Source organism: Rhopilema esculentum, chromosome 9, assembly GCF_057945365.1.
Source record: "Rhopilema esculentum isolate cy_ngs chromosome 9, ASM5794536v1, whole genome shotgun sequence".
Lineage (NCBI taxonomy): Eukaryota > Metazoa > Cnidaria > Scyphozoa > Rhizostomeae > Rhizostomatidae > Rhopilema > Rhopilema esculentum.
In genome coordinates this window covers 12,895,970-12,921,598 of record NC_142823.1, presented here as the reverse complement: position 1 = coordinate 12,921,598, position 25,629 = coordinate 12,895,970, and the positions used below count along the sequence as shown (strand labels likewise).

Below are 25,629 nucleotides of genomic sequence, written 5' to 3'. Positions count from 1 at the left end.
ATTTAAGTTGTTATTTTCGCTCTGAAAATTGTATACTCTGTGTACCTTTAAAGTATTGAGGAGGTCCTGTTTTATTTATATTTTCAAACATGCAAGGCCTAAGCTGTATTGTTCATTACTCGAGCAAAGATTGTCTGTACAGTAATATTAAAGATTTGTCTGACATAAATAAAGAAAAAATTGCAAAGGCTACTCGTTTACGACTTGGTGGCAAAAATCTCCACGAAGAACAATGCAGCTCCATTCCTGACGAGGTTGATCCAAATAAGCACGGAGTTCACTTAGAACCTTGTTATAAAAAATTTACAAAGATCCTGTCCCGTGAGAAATTCCTCGCAGAAACTAGCACTGAAGCTATTCAGCGTCCACAAACACTAAAGACTGCAGCTACTCAGAGACCAGATGTTTATCCCCAGGTGTGTAATTTTTGCCAAAAGTACCGGGTAAAGAGGCAACAGAAACATCATGTACCAATAACGATCACGACGAAGCAGGCCGAACTAACGTAAAAGAAGATGCCGAAGCCAATATCGATCAGAACATTTATTATGAAATTAAAGATGTTGATCTCATAGCTAAAGAATTTAAACACCATGAATTCTGCTACAAAGAGTTTACAAGGAAAAAGAAACGCTTTAACTCGGCATCCATCGAAAAAAGTTGTTGTACGCTCTCCATCCTCAGACATCGAAATTTATTTTTTGGTAATTTTATTAAGTATTATTAAAGAGCAAAGTCAAGTATATCTCGATTTTGGAGTTGGTTTGAATAGAAAAGGACTATTTTTGTCTGATATTGAGATGGAAGATGGGTTGAAGAAATGCCTGATAGGCTTTCATGCATTCACAGGGAATAACTATGTGTCTTTTTTTTCCGCAAAGGGAAATCAGAATGGTGGGAGGTTGTCCAGAAGAACAACAGATTTGTTAACACATTTTCCCTACTTGGGCAGGTATGGGAACTTGATGAGCAAATATTTGTTAACCTTGAAGAATATGTTTGCCATTTATATGGATATTGGCAAAAAATGTCAATGATGTGAGGAAAAAATTATTTGGCAAGAAGTATGTAAGGCAAGGCAAAGCCATAGACATTTCACTCTTGCCTCCATGCCAATCATCACTGAGGCTACACATATTGCGATCAAACATCATTGCAAAAATTTGGAAGTCATCGGGTGAAAGGTCCATAAATTTGACAGATCTTTCTACTTCGCGACCTTCGGAGATGATAAAGAAAGTGAAAATGAAACCTAAAATGGATAAACAATGACAAATGCAGATATCTTTGCCTTAACTTGCATCTTTTAACATTCAAGAGTATCAAACAAAAGAATACGTGGTACAAGAAAAAGAACAAAGGTTTTCTGTTAAAAAAGCTCACCTTCCAAATATGGTAAGGGGTAAAAATTGGTCACGTGACTACTCTTATTGTAGCAATATGTCGGAATTTAATACTTCACCAGGGAGGGACATAGATCAACATCAGGAAGTGGGCGAACAATGCATCAGCCCTTAAACTGCCTGAACAATTATACCTTTTATGGGCGGTGATTGTAACAGGGAAAATATTTCCGGCTAATGCACCTGTCCCACGGCAAAAGAACCGCGGGAAAAGAGAGAGAGGAAAAAAAAAATTAGGAAACATATGAAGGAAAGAAAGAAAATAGGGAAGGGGAGGAGGGCGGGTAATAAAAATCCAAGAAACAACTCTTGAAACTTTAATCTTGACTTTCTAGAGGTTAGATCACCATGTGACTGGAAGATCGTGCCACTCGGCACGACATGTCAAGTGACCCAAACCCATGCTCCTCCCTGGTGGCATTAACTGCTGTTAAACCTCTGCGCGTCTAACAGATATTTAAAGAAGAGGCTCTAAAAGACTCCCTCTAGATCATTTTTTATGGTAACAAGCACTTTCACTTATCTGAAGTCGTAAACAAAACAGTGGCTCCTCCGCAGAGGTAATATGCTAATATGACGAACTTTAACCCCCGTATTTACCCCATAAACCCCAACAATTTCCCGTTCATCATCACTTTTCAAAGTAACCAGACCCATAGCTACCTGAAAATATCCATTTGAATTTCTCCGCCCTGAGGTGGTACCTACCGCCACTGTAGCCTGGTCTAACCAGCCATGATCAAGTTCTAATAAATGGCTGCAAAGAGTCAAAAATTAAACTTTGTTTTGGAAATTTGTGGGCTCGGGCCTTTTGCCACTGTGGGCAATGATATCATATTTGGCTACAGTTTCTATACTTTTGTACCCTAAGTGAATATGAGGGGGAGAGCTTCAAATTGCGTTTGGCATAAAAGCTGAAGCCAAAGTTCCAAGTTCTGATCAAAGTGTAGCAAAAAATTACTATATCAATCACGGCATCCAGGCTTTTTAGTTTATGGAAGACTTTCATTTCATCATGGCTTATTAGCAGGGGACACGGAGTTTGTGCATAGCAACACCCTTGGTTACCAAGCCTTACGTTTTAGCACCCCTCAGAATAATTTCTAGATCCGCCCCTGCTTATCATGTGACAAAGAACAGTGTGGTTGGTGAATATTTTTTTTTCAAAGTTAGCACAATAAACATTACTTTGTTGCTCTAAGTTAAGTAGATCATTTCTTTCCATAATGCTACAAAGGTTGTTGAACAGCTTTATCAATAAGGTACTGACAGATGGACGGTGATTTACAAACCTCTTATCAATTGTAGCAACTTCTCTGGGCAAAGTAGGAATCTATCTTCTCTTTAGCTAAAAAATGTTTCCTCCTCTTCCTTGTTCTTTCATTGCCTTTCTTTCCATTGATTGAACTCTCGCCTTGTTGTTCTTATCAGAGCAATCCAGCATAAATACCCCAATGCCAATGCAATACTGCTTTAGTACCTCACTGATACCATATGCTCCTTTATTAAAATCTAATACTGCAGCCTTGCCACCTATCTCAAGAGCTCTTAACAAAAACTCTCTTTGGGCATTTAAGCCAAATCATATTGTTCAAAGACTGAATTGCATTCTGAGTCTGTCCGTTGAGACACTTTGACAACAGCTCATCTCTGCTTAGATCCTCAAAAATTGGTTTAATAATGTCGTGAATCCACTTTGGTAAATTGATTTTTGCTTTCTGTTTCTTTGCATCCTTGGCTGATTGATGTTTCCCCCATTTGCACCAGCTCTTATCTCCAGTAGGGCAGAATCTATGGCGGTATTCTTCATCAGCAAAGTCTGTACAATGCCATAGTATAGCTCCTACAGCTTTCTTCATGTGGTAAAGCTCTCCCCTGTGCTCACGAATAGCCATTCCATAGAAATTTTGCATGGAGTTGATGACTTTATGTGTCAGCTTTTCTCTTCCTGAAAGAAATGGTTTTGTTTCCTTAAAGACCTCCATAATATTTTGAAGTCTGGTGCCAAGGCGTTTTTGTACATGCCCAACACATTCCATTTTATAAACTTGCACACTGTAATCTTTGTATGAATTTGACTGGAACACTTCTTTAAATGTGGATGAATTACCATCTCCTAAAATTTTTTCATAAATCAATGAGTGTTTGTCCACTGATGTAGAAAATATTTCCATTGCACCTACAGCTTCTATTGCTCCTGAGGATTTGAAATGATTTGCTTGCAATTGTGGTTTTCTTTCCATTTCAAGTAAAGTGGACTATCTTTCCTCTGTTCCCATAGTGCACAGCCCTTGCAATACTTTGATAGAACTTTGAAGTCAATGCATTTTCCTTCAGCAACAACACCTTCAGAATTGTGTCCTATCTTTTGCCAGGTACCGACCAATGAGCATGGTGTTAGTCCTATTCTTCCATCATTGATCTTTTCTTTACATTTTGAAAACACTTCTTCACCTGCTTTTTTCTTGCTCTCTTGTGCTGCTGTTTCATAGGTCTCATACAATGAATCATTTATTCTGACAAAAGCCCCAACTGAAAATGACTGCATGTTCATAATCCTGCTGAAATTTTGAATGGCTTTGTGGCCACATCCAGTTCCAATTTCAAGAAATGCAACTAATGTTCGGACATTAATTTCAGACATCTGACGTCCTTAAGAGCCTCTGCCAGCTTGATAGAACTGTTTTGAAGGGGAAAATGCATATTTGTAAGTACATTGAGAGCAATGTACCTGCAAGGTGGACTGAAAACCCATTCGTAGGTTAAAAACATTTTCCATGTCAATGTTAGAACTCTTACATGGTGGACAGCAACCTATCATTGAAACAGGTCCTTTAAAACTTAAAACTTTATGATTTAGTTATAATCATCATCTTTTTCTGCCTGACATTCCAAGCTATGCTGCAACTTTTTACTATACAAACTACGAACAGTTTTCTCCACCTCTCCAGCTTCTTGCTGAGCAGGCCTATTTTTCTTTAAGGGTGGAGAATCAGGACTGTTTTCTTCATTGCTTTCATGAGTCTCCTCTCTTGCATTAATCGATAAAGATTTTTGCTTGTTTCAAACATTAATTACTCTTCCTTTTTGTTTTTTGGCGTGATCTGTTTCGTTTGTTTCCCATTTTCAAGTTGCCCCTAAGCCGTTGCTGTGCGGTTTCTAAGGGACAGAATCACAACCACCACCTAGAAATAGGTAAAATGCACACCTCTAGAGGCTGCGAAGCAACATATCAGTGTTGGTAGTTCATTCTCCAATCATCAAATGTTCTAAAAGTTATAGAATAAAAAATTGTCTAAAATACATTTTTTTCGTATAAAGCCACGTTTTTAATATCTTAGTTTTTAAGATTAAATCGATAGAGTTAGTTGGTAGTTAATCAAAAGAAGACCGGATTTACCTGCTTATTTCCAAGAGGATACTTAAAAATGAAAAATTCTGAAAGGGTATAAAAAGAAATTTGAAATTTAGGTGCGTTTTCTAGTTATAACAAGAAACCCCTGTTTATTAGCAATGCAAACATATTATACAAAATTTTGTAGCTTCATTTTACATTCATTTTACATTTGACATATAACATGTATTTTCATAACAACTTGCATTTCATGAAAGTATACGGTAAATTTTTGATGACACTTTATGATGGTGGTCTGTAACTCAACTTTTGATGCCATCATAAACTCAACTTTTGATGCTCTTTTCAACGCTTCATTGCATTTGTTTAAATGAATGAGATCAAAACTAAAATCTTTAAGGTTTTCCAGTCATCACCCGACCTCGAAAGAGGGGTATATTTTCCTCTTTGTGGATGCAATAAGCGATGAACTAAAAATAAACAACAAGATGGAAATATTTATTCAATACTTTGTTAAGGCGGGGTGGCATTATTTGCCCAAATTAGGTACTGAAATTCTCAAGTATGTGAAACACTGAAAAGGATAAAAATTGGCAATCAAAGCATCAGCGAGGCAGCTTTTTGGAATCAATAATCAGCTGGAATTCAAATTGTTAATGGAAACCATTCGCAGAACATTCAAAGCCATTATTAGCGCAAAATAATATAAAATTTGAGTTGGACAATACAAGTCTTTCTCATCTCCAAAATCAGAACATTTGTGTTCAGGGTAGTCCTGTCCGAAAAAGATAGGTTGGCATACTTGGAAAGCTTGCAGTTTCACGTACAGCATAGTCTCCTAAAACATCTTCCCGGAGGAGTGCTGTTATGGTCAGAGGTAGTCGTATGAAAAAAGTCACAAAGCCAGGAAGCCACAAAGAGTTCCCAAAATCTCTGGGAAAGAATATCCTCCCTTTTGTAATATCTGCTAAATATTTCTAGGATAAAATTAATTTATTTTAAAAAACATTTTCCAAAGGAATGGATGTTCCTGCTTGTAAAAGGCACTTAATTATTTCACAAAAGAGCAGAGGCACATTTTTTTCAATCTGACAACTAACTGCTCAAGATACAAGGGTTTTGATAAAAGACAAATTAACTGTGAAGCTATCAATTAACATCTTTATGGGGGACATTTATTTGTAAGTACATTGGCATCGACATTCCAATTAACGTATTGCATTGACATTCTTTCAATATTCATCACAATTCATTATTATTTTGTATCTATGTAGACCGCTTTAAGTTTATATAATTTGAATGGGACAGATTTTGCCTAAAAACTATGTTAGTTATTAGTAATGAACATTAGTTAGTTACCAAGATTCCTTTTTTGATTTCTCTACAAAAAATTGGCAATTCCCTCTTTGACCAAAAAGTGGACAAGCTAAAATTTCAAGAGGTAAATTCTGGATAATTCTCACATTTATTTAACTGCTTATCAAAGTTTCTGTAAATATCTAAATTATGTAAATTGTTGCGCTGCTTTCTTTGGGAGCCAGGAATAAAAATTTGCCTCAGATACAAAAAAGCTACACTCATTTCATTGATCGTAATTTTGATTGTTAACCTAGAGTTTGATTTTAACATAAAAAAGCACGAGAAGATGAGTGAAACATGTGAGGTCAAAACTATATTCAGTTAGCCTTAATTTATTGAATGACATATATTTACATCAACCAATTCTAGCATAGAGGTTTAGTGAGAATTCAAAGAATGCTTACCTGGACAGTGTTTCGGCTTTCAAATAGCAAAAGCACTCCTACCCAGTTGCATCCACTTCCAAATCTTCCAGACAATAGCTATGATGAAGCCAAATTTTTCACAACATTGGTCACCCAAGAAAACATCAAGAAACCTGAAGAATTGCTGCAATAACAATTACTAATCAAAAAAAGACCAATTGTTCCCTAGATTATAAGACAAGATTAAAATTAATTTGCCGAAAAGTTATTTTTTTATTACATTATTTAAATATGACAAACAAATACGAATAAAGAATGTCAATCAAATGTGAAATATTTGTCCTTTCTTGTTTTAACCAACACATGTTTAATGGTGACACAAAGGTGCTCTCTATCATCAGGTATGTTTTCACACATAGGTGCAAATCTTCAAATCTTCAATCGTTAACTCCTTAAGCCTATACAACCAATCTGGAGTAAAAAAAAATTGGAACATCATCAGTTGTGATCACGTAAGCCAAATTTGCTCTACTTTCATTAACTTTGTCAAACTGAAGAACAGGAAAGTCTTCATGGATTCAGCTTTTCTCAATTCTTAAAACTAATTTCAGATGCTAGATAGCAAAAAAAATAACAATTTACAAACAATGAACCTAAATATCTTTCTTTTCTATGTTCCCTTTTTTTAACTCCTGACTTCTTTCTTATTTGAAAAGTTCTCTTTTCATCATCTGAACAAAAACATGTAAACATGCATTTGATAGCAATTACCTCAATTAAGTGCCATACAATGAACAGTATACAGAACGATGAAGGCAATTGCCATCACCAGCAACACGTATACACCTGTGGTAGCAACCTCCAAGGGAATCAAATGACGAATGACCTGTTTGAAAAATATACATGCAGTGATTTATTTGTATCGATCAACCAAATTAAATAGTAGAATGCATTTAAACAAGAAATCAATTAAATTGTTCCATTCAGATTAATCTAAACAAGAAAGTTATCCAGTTGAATGAATTTAAACACGGATTCGAGTATATTGTTTCAATTGAATCATGCCAATGCTTTCAATTGGAATCCATCGCAACAAGGAATCTTCACTAAAATTTTATCATAATGAAGAATGAAAATTTTTTTTTTCAATTTAAAATCATTCAAAAAGAAAATAGAAAATTTCAATTGAACATCAAAGTTGAAATCTTTACTCACCATTCTTTAATGTTAGATGATCTGACACTATTCTCTTGTATCTCAAGAATATTGTCAGGGCAAATGTTCAAAGCATCTCTTCAAAACTTTTGAGGTGTGACACTGCCTTTAAGAAAGATTCTGCAGTGGCCAGATCTTATGTAATATTCTATACTCAAGTAAAAGAATTGAAAACAGAATAGCTTTTAGCATACTTTAATCAATTACAAGATCAGGAACCTAAGAGGGCTTCATAAAAATACTGAAGGTACTCAAAATGTAAACTTACCTGAAAGTCATCCTTAATCTTGCGCATATATGCAGAAACATTAGAGCCTGTTCTGTTCTTCTTTATTGTTCTGTACTTCATTGAACACCTCACTGTTGTGACCTTTATTCATGCGACCTTCATAGTCTTTTGAGCTTTTGTTCAACTCTCTCTGCATCTCCTTTGCCCCAACTTCACTTTCATCTATACCATCTTCCTGCTCTGATTTCAAAAACTTTTGCAGGAGTCTACAATTTTATCTAGTTCTTCTACTGAAAAGTGTGGTCTTTTGTTGGGGGATTTAAACACTAAGCTTTCAGGCCACCAAGGGAAAATTTCGAAGGGAAAATTTCTTACTTCGAAACATGCATCAGTAGGACTTGGCCTTCATAGTCTGACTGGTCAAAAACAACCGATAACTATACTAGCAAGATTGGGACATTGTATTACCTACAATGCCTGCCAAAAGTCTTGGAACACTTGCTACAATTTACGTTGTGCACGAGCTGCAACATCCCCTCCCCCCTTGTACAATGTTGTGCCACGGAAATATGAATAATCCTACATGTATAAGTGATACATTTTTACATAGCTATGGTTTTCAGCTAGCGAATCAACATTGTATGCGGGGGAAGGGGGGCAACACCCTCCTTGTTGACATGGAAATAGAAAGGAACACGCGAATTCAAAGAAACCTCAGGGTGTTCCAAGGACTTTTGGCAGGCATTGTCTGAATTTTATTTTTAAAGAGGGCAGATATAAATTTGGAAATAGTTTCTTGCCCTAGGTTTTCCAGGGCGCTGATTTCATTTTCAGAAGTTTCAAGGCCATATCTTCATTAATTGAATCGCTACAATGTTTGTTTGCATTTTCTGGTAACTATTATATTAATAATAAACCACTCAACGCCATTATTATGAAGGAGAGTGCCAAGTATGTCGAGAATTGCCCTAAAAACCTTCACTCTACACAAACCTAAGATATTTTCTACATATCAACAACATTGGATGTCATTAAATAGGAAAGGCAGGAACTAGATATGAAAGAGGACAATGTTTCCATAATAAAGGTGTATGCTATTATTTACCATTTTGGAAATTATTGCTGCAGGTATTAAATGTTTGTTAGTGATGAGAAATATAACTCAATCTTTATTCATAATTGGAATTTATAAGGATATATCATTTTTGTCTCATAACTTCATCAGTTTCTTTGAATTCAAAGGGAAAAAATGCCAGTTTTTAACAGTGCAACGTGATATGGAGGCAAATCTTTCTCACCTCCATGAGATGGAGGCCAGAAATGGGGCGGGTAAAGTTTCCAAATTCAAATTGTTAAGTATATTCCTTTTGGAAGAAGTTCGAAAATTTCGTTCAAAATTCAAATAACAAGATGTCAAGTTGCCAGGAAATGGAGAGCTCCTCAGAACTCCCTGTTAACAGCGTAAAAAAGGCATATTTAAGTACATACAGCAATGCTGATACGAAAGTATTTGACAGAGAAAAGTTCTCTTCGGCGATAGTTGAATCCTTTCAATCAGCTTCAACATCGTCAGTTATACAATGGGCCTGTTGCATGGAGCAGCACAAAAACGGGAGCTACCATTTCCATATGGCAGTGCTTCTGGACAAAGCCCAAAGGTGGATCAGAATTAAGCAGCATATCCAACAGCAACATGGTATTGTTGTGAATTTTTCTGACCATGCAGGCTATCATTCAGCTTACACATATGTGATGAAGGAAGATGTGGCTGTCCTTAAAAGTCAAAATCACCCCGCTGTTACAATTCAACCCAGAACTGCTAATGCCACAAGGGCAAGGGCAGGGAAGGGCCGTAAAAGTGTTAAAAAGGCTAAACGCCTTTCCAATATTGAAGTCGCAACAATTGTTTTGCGAAATAAAATCCGTGGCGAATTGATCTTCTGGCCCTTGCAAAACGTCAGTCACAACATGGGGTTACCTTGTTGTATGATTTTGTTTTGAACAGAAATGAAAAAAAGCTGAAGGAGCTTGTCGACACAGTTTGGGAGGTTGAGGCAGCTGCCGATAAAATTCAGCGTTCTAAATTGTCCAGACTACAAAACCTCCAACAGCAAATAACCACTCCATGTATTTGTAGCGGCGAATGGCTGCAATGTGCCCTCGAAATTTTGAACAAAAATTCAATCGAGAGAGCTGTATTCTCCGATGCCATTATCAAGCTCCTTGTAATGGGTCGTGGCAAGGGCCGTAATATTTACATTTGTGGCCCGGCCAACTGCGGGAAAACTTTTATCCTTGACCCCTTACGAGTCATTTTTGACACTTTTCTCTCGCCTGCAACTTGCTCCTATGCATGGCTTGGTGTTGAGAATAAAGAAGTGATCTTTTTAAATGACTTCAGGTGGTCGCCTGTCATACTGCCATGGCATGACATGTTGTTATTGTTGGAAGGCCATGTTGTCCATTTTGCTGCACCAAAAACAACATACAACCAGGACATCGAATTCTGCAGAGACACGCCAATCTTTGCAACAGCAAAAGCCCCAATATCTTTTGTCAAGGGTTCCATTATACACGACCGAGAAACAGAGATGATGAATGCTCGATGGCGTATTTTTTCTTTCAGGCATCAATTTGATTTGGAATGCCAGAAAACTGTTCCTTCCTGTGGACATTGTTTTGCAACAATGCTCCTTCATTGACACGTCGATCATCACATGACTATCCTTCGCTGTGCTCCGTAGAAAAACTTCGTAAATAATGACGACTCGCAACGATCTACACAACGGTCTACACTTTCTTTTATTCAGAATTCTCCATATTCTATGAAGCATTTTCCTAGTAAAGGTAACCAAAATTTGCGGAATGTTTGCCTATGTACGTTGGTTGTGCGTTTTCTGTCCAACAGCAAATATATTTAGCAAATTTAACAAATCTTTCCACGGTCTACACATTTTGAATTAGAAATATGAGCAAAGATCAAATCCTTTTCATAAACAGCGTAGATCGTGAACATTTTCCTTTATTTCCAGGCACTCGTCGCGTAAACGTTTTCGATTTTTTGCAGGCAAACTTCCTTTACAGAAATCTATCCTTTGTGTATTTATTATCTCCACATCATCTGAAATCAAATTATTTTGATTCCCTGAAAGTTTGTAGACTGTTGTGTAGACCGTCAATCCATCCGCCAAGATGTTGTCTTGTCTTTGTTGTAATTGGTAGCCTCGTTGCTAGGAAGAGGCATTCTTATTGCATAACCTTTTATACGAATAGCATATTTCTCCAATATAGCATGTAACAGTAGAATTATTAGGTACAAAGAAGACACATGTAAATTTATATTCATATGTAAATTTATATTTACTAATATACATAGCAAAAAATTTATTAACTATAACTACAAAATTGGGCACATAATTAAGTGAAAGTTATGGTAAAAAACAGCATAAAAAATAGTTTCTTTAATTACTAGTCAGTGTTACAGCAGTCAATACTTGGTTCGATACCCTCCATTTTTGGCTATAATTTTAAGACGATCATGCATCGTTGCTACCGTACGATCGATGATGGAGGAATCGAAATTGAAAAGTGACTGCAAAACCCTAACACGGAATTCTTCGAAACTCTCTTTTTCGATCTTTAAATATAATGCTTCTTTTACCAACTGAGATTTAACATTGTTGAAAATATTTTCAATCGGATTCAAATCGGGTGATCTTGGGGGTATTTCTATGAGCTCTGCCCCTACATCGTGTAACGCATCGGTAGCGAGTTTGCTCCTCTGACTTGGATCATTGTCCATTAAAAAAATTAGCTTCTCTTTCTCCTTTGATATGGCACAATCAATTAGTGTAGGATGTAAAGTTTTGTGAACAAATCTTGCAAACCATTCTGCATTGAATTTTTGATATTCTTCTGCAATGACAACGCCGTTTGTGAACCCAACATAAACTAGAAGATGGAGTCTCCGCCCTTCAGGCAAGCTTTTGGACCCCTTTGTGGTGTGCTTGAGACCTTCATTGGATCTTCTCCAAATTCTCCCTCTTGGCGTCAAAGCATCTCTATAGGGGTTACATTTGTCAACGAAAGAAACACCATCCAAAAAGAGAAGGATGCCGTCTGTCCAGAATTTCCGATCATATTTTTGAATTGCTTGCCTGGCATAACATTGCCTCCTCCTTCTGTCTTTTTCTGACAGCAAAGCTTTTTGTCGTGGTCGTAAGCATCCATATCCATTTTCGTTCATTAATCGCACCAGGGTTCTGTAACTGACTTTGGTTACACAGCATTCTTTTGCAACATCATGTACAGTTACGTTGGCATTTTCATTCCTTAGCTGCTGGAATGTCCTTATGAATCGCTGCTTTTCTCTTCTGCTCATAATTGGTGGTCGGCCCGTTATCTTTTTTTGCTTTTTTATGGCCAAAGCTTCCTTGCATATGCGAACAACACTTGACGCAGATATATGACATTTTTCGAAATTTCTTGATATGATAAAGAGCCCTCAACTCTCAAATAATATGCATAGGCTCTCGTTTTTTAGTTGATTTTGCCACGGAACACCATTGCACCTTCTCGATCTGCTAAGGTTGCAATTCGCATGGACTTGAATTTATATACATTTCATTTGAACACAATTGCTTATGAATGCACGTCACTCTTTTTTGTTTTCTAATCCATTTGTTACTGAAAAATCAATGGAAGCTAACTGTGAAGTATTTGACGTAAATGACGGTTTTGGCCCTTTACGTAGGGATGTGTCAATTGGAAGAAATAAACAAAGAGAAGGTGTAGCCTGTTTACTTATTGTTTATATGTGTTGCTAGAGAGTTCCATCTCCTGTTGAATCGCTTTAATAAATGCCATAAGAAACCGTAAACAAATACAAATTATAACATAAAGATAATGGAACCCCACTTGAAATAAAGAAAAATGCAACCCCCTACCATTATCACAATAAGGTGTTAAAAAACAGTTGTTTCGTCATCGGCAATGAAATCAGCGCCCTCGATTACCCTATGTTCGGACAAAGTTGCGGGTTTATATCTTTCAGTTTGATGTATAAAAATCAGACAATGCCTGCCAAAAGTCTTGGAACACTTGCTACAATTTACGTTGTGCGTGAGCTGCAACATCCCCTCCCCCCGTGTACAATGTTGTGCCACGGAAATATGAATAATCCTACATGTACAAGTGATACATTTTTACATAGCTATGGTTTTCAGCTAGCGAATCAACATTGTATGCGGGGGAAGGGGGGCAACACCCTCCTTGTTGACATGGAAATAGAAAGGAACACGCGAATTCACAGAAATCTCAGGGTGTTCCAAGGACTTTTGGCAGGCATTGTATGATGCGGTCAGTGAAATCGAGACTGCCCAGGATGAGTTAGCGGAGCAACACTTAATCAACTAGTCTTAGTTTACCTCTTCAACCTATGGCACAGGGTTCCAAAGTAGGCAATTGATTTCTGTTTTCTGAACCTTTTTGATCATCTATGTCAAAATTTATTAATGTCTCCAAAATCAAATTTTCAATGAAATATTTAATCTTTTCAGGTTTCGACAATATTTTGGTTGGATAATTCTGATCACAATATCGACGATCAATATCAACATCGGATACTGGCCCCAATCACAATACACCCAGTGGCGTAGCGAGCCAAATAGCAGTGGTCATGCCCTCCCCTCAAATTTGAAAAAAATATGGGTGTGGCCAAATTTTAACCACGCCCAAATTTTTAGTTGATCAATGAGTTCCTTTTGGAAATTTTAATTTTAAGGCTTGTGACTTATAAAAAATTGATTAACTTTTAGAATGAGCTTTTCTTATTTCATAGCAATCACCTTGTTACACCATGAAATGACCTTTAACTTAAAGCTGTGACACTGTTTTGGTTTGTTGGTAATTTATACAGACAGAGTTCTGACAATTTCCAAACAGAACTGTACAAAAGACATTAAAAAACATTAGTTTAGTATAGTAGATAAACTAAGCTTAAATCAAAAATTAAGTTGTTCTCCTTTTTTTCAATTTGCAGGCTAAAATACATTTGTAAATTTTAGAGATAAGCTAAAATTTGTAAATGAAACAATAAATCACATGAAACTGAATGGGAGCTTTTTGGTCATCTTTTCCACAAATAGACTTATTATCAATCTATTGAAGGTATTTTAAAGCCATCACGGTTAACTAACAACCCCAATAGAACTGATAGATGAATTAAACAAATTGGCAAATGAATATGCAATGTAAATATTGATTTGAAATATCGTAAGCTGGAATAATGGATAGGCCTAGTTGCAAAATGTTTTCTGCAAAGTTAAACTTAATAGAAAAATACCTTGCAAAAAAAGTTTAGCTTAACAAAAACATTGATGTTTCCACATATACTTGTGGTAAATATCCACATGATTGGATTGTCCTCACTAAATCTAGGAAACAAGGGTTGTAAATGAAATAATTTGATCTTGTAAATTTTCAAATACATCAAAAGTTGTAATAATGAAATAAAACTGTTTAACTAACAAGATCAGTGACATGCTTGACTTGTATCTGGTCATTTTATTTCAACAGCTATAAGTAGTAACAAGGTACTTTCAACTACAAGGTCAGTAGAGCTTTGGGTTTGACTTTGATTGTGTGTAAAAACAGTGATATTGCATGTGATAATAAACAAAAAATTGAAGAATAACTTTAAGCAAGTTTTGGCATTCCCTATCCATCAACTACAATCTTATTGTCCTAATCATAATATGGTAACAATGCTATTAAAGGGCTTAACAGTTTCTGAATATGCTGCTAAATGTCTGGAAAGTTTAAGCTCTCAAATCTGTTGGTTTGGAAAATAACACTGCTATCTCCTCCATCCATCTCCAGTGAACAGCACCAAGATTTGGCATTCATTAAATTAAGAAGATTCTCTGCAAATGTTCAACTAGTAACAATTGATTACTGAAAAGGCTGAAAGTTTGTTTGGTTGCATAAAATGATCCTGCTCGCTGATTTTATGTCCAAAAATGGCCTTTCGTGCCTGTCACTTCTCCACATAGTGCAACACCATTAAGGCTGAAAAACCCTGTCATTGCCATAAAATGTTCTGGAGATTAACATGAGTCGTGGCTGCTTGGCAATAAGCTTTTGCTTGCATTTTACTTACAGAGAATTACCTCCCAGCTCGTGGATCTAGGCTTAGCAGCGCCGCCATCTATGCCTTGCATTCGCGTTCACAAAATAACACAGGACGGTTCTAATGATTATAATGATCGTCATGCCCTCTCGAAATGGCATAACTAGCCTTTGTTCTCTCTTGCGTCACTCCTATTGTTAGGCATGACCAAACATAGGGAACCAGCGTTATGGGCATGACTAAAACACAGGGTTTGGTCATGCTCATAGTTATGGACATGACTAAATTGGAAACACTCTGTTTTAGTCATGCCCCACAATAGAAGAGCGCCTTCAGAGGGCTCCATATTCTTGCGTGGAACCATAGGGCTCCAACGGCGAATGGCCTGAGCTATTTCATCAGGAGAATAGGACTTTATTCTTACGAAAGAATAATTTTTTGAAAAATGTTATCTCTGGAAATAGATGGTCATGCCCAGCATGACAAGCATGACCCCTAGCTACGCCACTGAATACACCAGGCATAGCATATCAAGAGGACTTCCCTGCAGCAGTTATGAGACGAGAAAATATTAGCATTCCCAATACAAAGCAAAGGTCAATCCAGCTCCCGAAAAAGAACAATAAGTATAAATGGTGTTCAATAAAAGATGTGTGTTCCCAATATTATACCTTCTATAGACTTTCTAAACACATACTGAAACAAAAAAATGTACGCAAAATTGTACCTTATAACACAAGGAAAGATGACAAGATCATACTCTAGAATATTGTCTCTCGGAAAGACGGTTTCGGGCTGCTGCAAAGCACTGTTGCTGTGCAGTATTTTGACAGATGCCTCAGTAGTCGAAGCAAAAAAACAGTAGAAAGCAAATGATTGTAAACAAGGTTCCCAATTTTAACCAGCTTACACAAGCTCGTTTGTTAAAGCAGCAATTTTTCATTGTCAATATTGTAAGGAAATATGGGTCGTAGAAATTGCAAAGTGCATAATCAAAAGTCTACTTGAAAAAGTAAATATGTTGCTAAAATTCAACTTCAGTAATGAAATGTTAATTGCTAAACTTAGAGGTATAGGAAAGAGCGAAGAGGGAACCTGCCTAGCTATATCAGGAAAATGGTGTCGTATTGTGTTAATGTCCCTCTCTATCTGCTCTTTTACCAGCAGGCCCAGGAAACAAACAAATTCTCCACTTTCCTCCCAAGACGGCTGCAAGCTGAATGATATCTGAGCCCACAATTTCTGCAGCTCACCCATTCTTGGCACTCTTTAACGACAGCAATGCAGCCAAGTCTTTTCAATGCTGCACACATGTTCTCTTGGCTTGCAGCTGGAACCTCAAATGCCATCTTCCTCTTCCCTATAATTTTCGATAAACATATATATGTCACACCGTTATCTACAATTAAATGTCATTTTAAATCCCTGGGAAAATAAAATGAAATGTTTCTAACTATTTTCTGGAATATTATACCCTATACTTTAATTATACCTCTTGCTTATATTTTATTCTTTAAATGTAAAGTAAAGCCCGACATAAACTACTTATCTTTACCTGATTCCTGAATCAACAGAACATAGTGATTTGGGAAGAGTGAGCTTGCTGTTGACATGAACATAAGATTGACTGGGTTGAGTAGGTCTCGACACGCACAAAGACACGGAGCCATCAGTCCGTGATAAAATGGATGGTTGCAATAAAGATTTATCCCGCGAAACAATGCTGTTGCAAGGTATCGTATTTGAAGAAGACCCTAAATGATAAACACTGGCATAGACTCAAAGACTAGAATGGTTTTTTGAAGAAGAATCAAACATTTTTCTATTAAGGGTCTGCTATGGAGCACAAGGAGAAGATTCAATGTTGATTTCTCAATTAACTGTAGGAGATAAACTGTAGACGCCATACATAAGATAAACTGTAGGAGATTTAATGTTGATTTCTCAATTGATAACAATTTTTGAAGGGTTAAATCTACAAAAATAGCAGGGCCAATGGTTCTCTAATTGTGCTACCAAAGCAAAATCATATAAATTCATAATGGTAATCTTCTTACCTGCATAGGCACCCTTTTCAGATAGCTCTGTAATCTCGCTAATGACAGCAAACCTGATTATGTCGGTCACACTGGTACTTTCCATGACAGGTCTTTTTTCAAAAACTTCCTGCGTTGACATTACATACAGCATCTCGTCAGCATAATCTTTTGTGATGTAATGAGACCTGTACTAAATATAAAAAAACATAGGCGATGAAATCAGCGAGTTTCCAAATATTATGGTATGATAAAACCTGCCAAACAACAGAAGGACAAAACCTGGCAAACAAGTATCGACAATGAAATGCGAAGAAGCAAAGGTGAATACATATATTGAAAGACGCTTAAGAATCAGACTCCCAGATTCTATTTATTTAATCTTGCATATTTAATCGCAAAGATGCCAAAAGATAGTGCAACACTTCATTGCAAAACTTCTACACAAAAAACAACCCAGACGCAGGTTCCCGATGGTCTATGACAGTCTGCGATGGTTTATGACATATCAAAACCGGGTCATCGGGAACCATCTGCGATTATCCGCGATCATCGCAAAAGTCAAAATAATTTGACTTTCCTGACGCTTCCCGACGAACAATAGTAAAGAGTACAATGAATCAGGAATGTTCTGTCAAAAGTGAGTTCATTTTAACTGAAATTTACAATAAAAATTTACAAACAATGAACCTAAATATCTTTCTTTTCTATGTTCCCTTTTTTAACTCCTGACTTCTTTCTTCTTTGAAAAGTTCTCTTTTCATGATCTGAACAAAAAAATGTAAACATGCATTTTGATAGCATTTACCTCCTAAAGAACATTGTCTATATTCCTGATCCCATATTTCAAGGCTAAATTTTTTAGCCAAGACCAATTGTCCTAAGTGCCATACAATGAACAGTATACAGAACGATGAAGGCAATTGCCATCCCCAGCAACACGTATACACCTGTGGTAGCAACCTCCAATGGAATCAAATGACGAATGACCTGGTTGAAAAATATACATGCAGTGATTTATTTGTATAGATCAACCAAATTAAATAGTAGAATGCATTTAAACAAGAAATCAATTAAGTTGTTTCATTCAGAGTAATCTAAACAAGAAAGTTATCATCCAGTTGAATGAATTTAAACAAGGATTCGAGTATATTGTTTCAATTGAATCATGCCAATGCTTTCAATTGGAATCCATCGCAACAAGGAATCTTCACTAAAATTTTATCATAATGAAGAATGAAAAATATTTTTAAATTTAAAATCATTCAAAAAGAAAATAGAAAATTTCAATTGAACATCAAAGTTGAAATCTTTACTCACCATTCTTTAATGTTAGATGATCTGACACTATTCTCTTGTATCTCAAGAATATTGTCAGGGCAAATGTTCAAAGCATCTCTTCAAAACTTTTGAGGTGTGACACTGCCTTTAAGAAAGATTCTGCAGTGGCCAGATCTTATGTAATATTCTATACTCAAGTAAAAGAATTGAAAACAGAATAGCTTTTAGCATACTTTAATCAATTACAAGATCAGGAACCTAAGAGGGCTTCATAAAAATACTGAAGGTACTCAAAATGTAAACTTACCTGAAAGTCATCCTTAATCTTGCGCATATGTGCAGAAACATTAGAGCCTGTTCTGTTCTCCTTTATTGTTCTGTACTTCATTGAACACCTCACTGGTGTTACCTTCATTCATGCCACCTTCATAGTCTTTTGAGCTTTTGTTCAACTCTCTCTGCATCTCCTCTGCCCCAACTTCACTTTCAACTATACCATCTTCATGCTCTGATTTCAAAAACTTTTGCAGGAGTCTACAATTTTATCTAGTTCTTCTACTGAAAAGTGTGGTCTTTTGTTGGGGGATTTAAACACTAAGCTTTCAGGCCACCAAGGGAAAATTTCGAAGGGAAAATTTCTTACTTCGAAACATGCATCAGTAGGACTTGGCCTTCATAGTCTGACTGGTCAAGAACAACCGATAACTATACTAGCAAGATTGGGACATTGTATTACCTATGATGCAGTCAGTGAAATCGAGACTGCCCAGGATGAGTTAGCGGAGCAACACTTAATCAACTAGTCTTAGTTTACCTCTTCAACCTATGGCACAGGTTTCCAAAGTAGGCAATTGATTTCTGTTTTCTGGACCTTTTTGATCATCTGTGTCAAAATTTATTAATGTCTCAAAAATCAAATTTTCAATGAAATATTTAATCTTTTCAGGTTTCAACAATATTTTGGTTGGATAATTCTGATCGCAATATCGACACAACATCGGATACTGGCCCCATTCACAACATCAGATACTGGCCCTAAAAAGAATGCGCTGGAGCAAGTCAATGTCAACTCAAATGCAGAACCACTGTCATTTGTTGAAGCACAGGCCAGACCAGCTCCTTCCAATGCCGATATGTTATCTGCAAAGCTGCTGCTTTTATGGAAATCTATGCGATATATAAACTCGACCAACAAGACAAACTCTAGGTTTGTAGGTGGATCGTACAATTTTTTTTTTACAACGGGCTCATAGCAAAGCAACACTGCTGACATACTTGCCTCCGATTTCTACCCCAATTACTGAATACTCAACGATACTCGTAATATTTCATCAATCGAGACAACAGGCAAAGCAATCCAATGTCATACATACACGCACATCAAATTTGACGTTGGAGCTGCTATCAAGGCATTTCATCTGGTGTGGAATAATCCAAAAGCATGATCACATATCGTTATTCACCTCAGCGATTTTTGGAGTCATTGAACGTTTTGTTGAGGATCGCTAGTCAGGGGGTCACCTGAGATAGCGAAAGGCTAGAGGCTCCTCCTAGTGATAGTAACAGGAGTGCGAGTAATTTTTTATCACGTGACCTGTGCAGAGCCAAATTTTTTCGAATTGGGGTAATACACCTCTTGCCTTTTCAAAGGCTATTCTGCATACTCTACCGTAGGGCCACTGGCAAGCCCGCGTAGCAGTCTTCATTTGGGAGCTGGTCTTCCATTAATCAAAATTTGCATGCTATCAATTTGATACATTACTTTTGTCATGTAGAGGCAGGGTTGGAAGTTGCTTAAAAACATTTGCAAGCCCAGGTTCATTCAGGGTCCTTGGTTGGTTGCAATCTTCCTTGGTGACTAAATATTCACTGCCATATTTTTTCAACCAAGCATCTGCTACCTCACCATCAGACGAATTATCACCATCTGGAGTATGTTATATATTTCGACTTATGTTTCTCTATAGACCGAAGGAACATTGTCACTGCTGCACTCTTCTCCATTGCCTCTGATGATTTGCTGTGGTTGATTTATCCAGATGCTTTGCAAACCAAAAATCTTTGAGAATCTTTGTCCCAGTTTCCTTTTGACCTACATTTGAAACACATTTTTGACTTCCAAATCTAGCACCTTCTGTCTCAACTGCTAAAACGAAGACAACACCAAGTAAAGATGAATGACCATATCGTTTTTGCCATGTCCCATCTACAGAAACACTGGCTGGAAATAGGTCTTCATGTGAAGGAGACATCTTTTTCATTGCTCTTTTCAAATTTTTGGCAGCTTTCGCTAAGGAATTTTCTACAGCAGTACTCTAGCACTGCTCAATCTTGCTAATTGTGTCAGAGAAAGCATTTTTTGAAACTGGTGGTGGTAAGTTAAATAAAGAGCACAGTTTTTTAAACTTGTTTGTCCATTTTCTGTCTCTAGACCACCTTAAATAAGGCGAATATTCACCTCTGACCTTATACCACCATCTTCAACTTAACTGCTGGTATGAAAAATAGATGAATTCTGACATAAGTAACTTATGTGCACAGTAACATAAGTTCTTCATCAAGCCCTTTACGTGCCAAGTCATTTTGGAAAAGCTCCAATTTTTCTTTTGCTGATCTAAATGATGCACATACTGCAGCTGTAGTTAAAATTTTCTGCAAATTTTCAATGGTTACCAGTTTGTTACCATATGCTTTAATATATTTGCTGCTGTTGTGGACCTCCTTAGCACTACTTGTTGTTGTTTTGGACTTGTCAATTCTCAGCCCAATAAAGGACAGTTATTATCAATCTTCTCAAAAGAACTGCTCAACTTCTCTGGTGTATAAGAAATTGATGGGCCTAAATCTTCCAAATTTGACTTATGTTCCTGTTCTTGTTTCCGTTTACCACTGAACACTTTTTTCCGTTTTTTTTCTGTAGATAGAATTCTTATTTTTCCCAGGCGCAACAAACTGAAGAATTTCAACTAATTTCAAAAAACGCACAAATGTTATTTCAGCGAATAGTGGAAACGTAAAAGGTAAAGAATGTTTGTCAGTGTCCTCTCCAGGGAGTCGGCAATCTTTTCGACAAGTACTTCATGTTATAGCTACACAAACATAATTAAACTCAATTTAGAAACTTATAAAACCCAAAACGACAAATTTAGCCCTGGAAAGTCGGTTGAAATCATTTCCTTATCAACCACATTTCATGCCTTGCCAGGCAGGTTAGTTATAATGAAACATAATTTTATAGGTAAAGAGATATTTTTTGCAAAATAGATATCGAGAACTTGAAACCTAATACTTGAACTACAATTTTATACCCAGATTTGAAGAAAACTAATTTCTTTAACATATTTTACCTATTCATCGTCCTTAAAAAACCTTCATGTTTCCTAATTTTTTTGGGGGGAGGGTCATTTTTTGTATTTTTTATTAGATTTGCAATTTTTAATGTAAAGTTGAGTGCAACGTTTTGCTGCAAAACTGTTTTGGAGCTAGCTGGGCCTCTTTTTAAAACTAGATATGGTAGAAGTTATAGAGGCAAAGAGAATCAACCAGAAAATGAGTGTGTTTTGTAATCATATATATTGTTAGAAGCTTTATATTTCCGGAGAAGTAATAACAAGGAAGTTGTGTAAAATTTGTGGAAAATTGTTCAAAATTAATGGCATCACTGAGCCAAGGCAGCCAGAGTTTGTTTTTAACATTTAATGCTCATGCTAGTTGCTCGTTGCCTAAATACACTAGTTTCCTATTTGATGAATTCCTGTTGGCATAATTTTCATTTAAATCGTATGTAAGGAAACTAATGGATCACAGCCTTGACTTGTATAAGTTCTTTGAAACTTAATTCTTGTTTGAGATACATTTGAAAAATTAATCTTTTTTAGGTTCTTAAGAGCAGTTGCCTACAGATGGTTGATCAGATGGATATTTGGGATTCTGGAGTATGATGATGCAAGACCGTTACCAGCCTGCATTTATAACAAGATTCGTGAAGCATATAAGACAAGAACTGCAAAAGGCTTTAAATCAACCCAGGAACCGAGAGCAAAGATCATTAATCATTAAGTGAGTTGTGGCACACCAAGAGAAAAACCAAAATCATTAATCATTAAGGAGAGTTTTTCTTAAAATATCAAGGCCAAATTTAGAATTATCAGATTGGTACAGTAACTTATTATAGATATAGGTAAGTTACCAAGCAGGGACATATGGTGGGCAGTGTAGCAGTGACAGCCCTTTTATAACTTGGTGCTTTTTATAACACTGTTGCTGAAGTCTTCCATTACCGAATTCTCTTAATGTTAAAACGTCTTTTTCATGTTTCTGTTACTAAATTCATGATACAGTTATCATCAATATTTATAATAACAGGTTAGAGGGCTAAAGTTTACTGTAAGCACTTTTAGGGAGAACATAGAATTGCTTACTGATTTTTTGATATAATGCAGAAAACGATGCATGGAATCTTAATTTCAAGTTTTCGGTTAATTATCATTGTCCGTTTTGACACAATTCCGCTCTAAATGTCATGAAATTGTCGTTGAGTGTTCGACCATTGTCGGCATTTCATGTGACCCAGTGCGTGTGACGTCACAAACACCATGTTTTGATTCCTTGAATGGAAATCATGCATGGACTAGGCAGTTCAGTTCATCTTCTCCAGTTACTATTCGAGGAGATATACGTAGCCTTTGATCCAAGATGCATGAAAATTCGAGGCTAATGAAATGTACGAAGGATATGTGCTGGCTGGTACTGCGTTATATAAGGAGGGAATTTATGTTTGGAAGGAATAGGCACTTTTAGCTGCAAGAAGAAATTCTCAATTCTGAAGTCAATCATGCGGACGAATGTAAGAAATAATAAATTCAATATATTATTACTTTGATATACATCCATATAAATCATGAACGTTATTTTATTACTCATCGGTTCACTCGAGTTACAGGAGGGCAGCGGCCTGGGAGTTGAAAATTTTACTAAGTTGTTATCCTGCAAATAGCCAAGCGATCGTACCAGGTGCTTAACCCCTGAAAATCTTTCATGTGATTGAATAAAAAATATGCCTAAAATGAGTGACTTTAATTCAAAATCTTTACTGCGTGTATTGAAGCTAACCAGGATCAAAGATCGAGATTAACTTTTGGGGGGAGGGGGAAGCCCTGATAAATAAGCCAAACAGCAGTCATATTTAATAAAATATAAGTATTTTACTTAGGTTTCCAGAAAATAATAAATCCTGCCAATATTTTTATTGCTACCATTATTCGATGTGTTGGCCCGCCACACACTAGTTCCTGCAAGACGGAGGAAGGGTCTCAAACGCGTTGAATAATACAATATTCTTGCAAATCTTATTATGAACGGTTTGTAAAGGAGTCATGATCTGTTTTCCTATCAGATTGTCGAAATGGAGCCAAAACCTACTCAATTAATGTATCAAAGCTGAAAGTACCACCCTCCAGACTGCCGTGTTGTTCAAGTGATGTGAACATGGTGTTTGTGACGTCACGATTATGCGAAAGGCTCGGGCAAATGTGTCCGTTCTCGGGAAATGTTCGGTAGCTAACTTTGATGCTCAATAACTCGAAAACTGTGTTGAATATTAAAAAAATAATAATGTACCAGGTATTTTTGCTCGATATGCTTTCATTTGAAAAAGGAAAAGTTGTTCAGCTGTAGACTTTTACCTCGCATTTCTCATGGTCAAATATCAAGTATCACTGTTGAATTAAGACATGTAGTATAAATCTACATGGTATATCTATTAACAGCAAATTCTAGAAACTGAAAATGTCGATCAAGGTTTAAATTTAGGAGTCAAGAATTTCATACAGTGAGTTTAGAAAATTTTACATAGTGAAGGCTGTTTGTCAGTTTGGTGTGAATACAAGGGAGATATCAATTGTATTCTCATTCATTAAAGGGGAGAGATCGCTTTAATCACTGTTTCACCCATCTGGATAGCCTGTGGCTGTGTCGCACCGCACAACAAATTTGGTTCGAATGGCATGGTATGCACAGATAAGCCTGGTAAATGCACGAAAAGCTACAGCATGCAAAAACTTGTTTTCAGACCCCAGGCTTCAATATTCTTCTATTATATTTTTGCTCGATATGCTTTCATTTGAGGTCAAATTAATTTTGCGTGTCAGTTCACCTTTAAGTCTTGCTGGTAACCATTCCAAGGCTGGTTCCAGACTCAAAAGAAAATAGGCATTTTCTGAAAGCTTGTTGTTCACCTTTTCCACAATAGCTGCTTCATAGTTCATGGGAGGTTCAGCTATATTCCCAGCACCTTTTCTCCGCTTTTTTGCTGTAGATGGGCATGTAATAAAGGTTGTAACTTCAACAGGTGAAGGGATGAAAGACTGAGATGATCTACTGGCAGGTGAGGCAGCATCATCTAGGAGTGAGTCATCAGCTTGATTATCAAAATTATCAATATCTATAAAGAGCTTGCAAATTGGAAATTTTTTGACTTCCCCGCACCAGATCTTGTCATCTCTTCTCGCCTCTTTGTGCATTTGGTAAACCCATCCTTTAGATTTTTCCACAGCTTTCTTAACGTCTTTTCTAATTCAAAGAGGAAAATAAATTATACAATTACCACTTGGAAACATGCCTAATTTTAATATAAATTGAGACAAAATGCCCACAAATTGCAAACGTTTTTATGTTATGCAAATCTTTACAAGTATATGCTACATATGAACGTATCATCCTTTGAGTTCTCTAAGTCATAATGTGCAACAAAGAATTGTAATTCTCCAAAAATCTCAAGTCGTATGTCTTGAGGTGATTTTTATTTAAATAGAAAAATAGGTATCATTTAGCTACTGATCTGCCAGAAGTTTATACGAATATATTGGATTTGGTAATGGGGCTATATCGAAACCACTGTCAAAAGGCTACTTATGTTAATAACGAAAATGATGTTGAAAATTTGTTTTAAACATTTCCATATCAATAGATTCTCTTAAGTGTCTCCTCTGCTTTTGAATATATGGCCTTAATTAATCGCAAAGTTCACTGAATTCCTCCCTGGACATTCTGAAGTTATCCCTCCATTCTTCTTTCACCATCACATTTTCCTTGAAGTTATTCCACCAAACTTGCGTTCTGCCCGGCCTTACCCAGAAACTTTGTGGCTTTCTTTTCCGTTTGCATGTCTTGCTAGTCGTAGGTTTGCCAGTGTGACTGCTTGATAGTATCATTTTGTACGGTACTTTATTATTATCATTCGTTATGTTGATTAGTAGT

General features: G+C 36.5%; 1 protein-coding gene across 1 annotated transcript; it reads right to left on the bottom strand.

The window, feature by feature from the left end:
• Positions 1-2,160: 2,160 nt before the first annotated feature.
• On the bottom strand, positions 2,161-25,592 carry LOC148959740 (uncharacterized). Its single transcript, XM_089109987.1, has 3 exons — positions 18,680-25,592; positions 16,611-18,081; positions 2,161-16,415 (listed from the first exon to the last, which is right to left on the bottom strand). Exon 3 carries the CDS (start codon positions 3,644-3,646, stop codon positions 2,942-2,944), a length of 705 nt encoding a protein of 234 aa, XP_088966113.1. The 5' UTR covers positions 3,647-16,415; positions 16,611-18,081; positions 18,680-25,592; the 3' UTR covers positions 2,161-2,941.
• Positions 25,593-25,629: the final 37 nt, after the last annotated feature.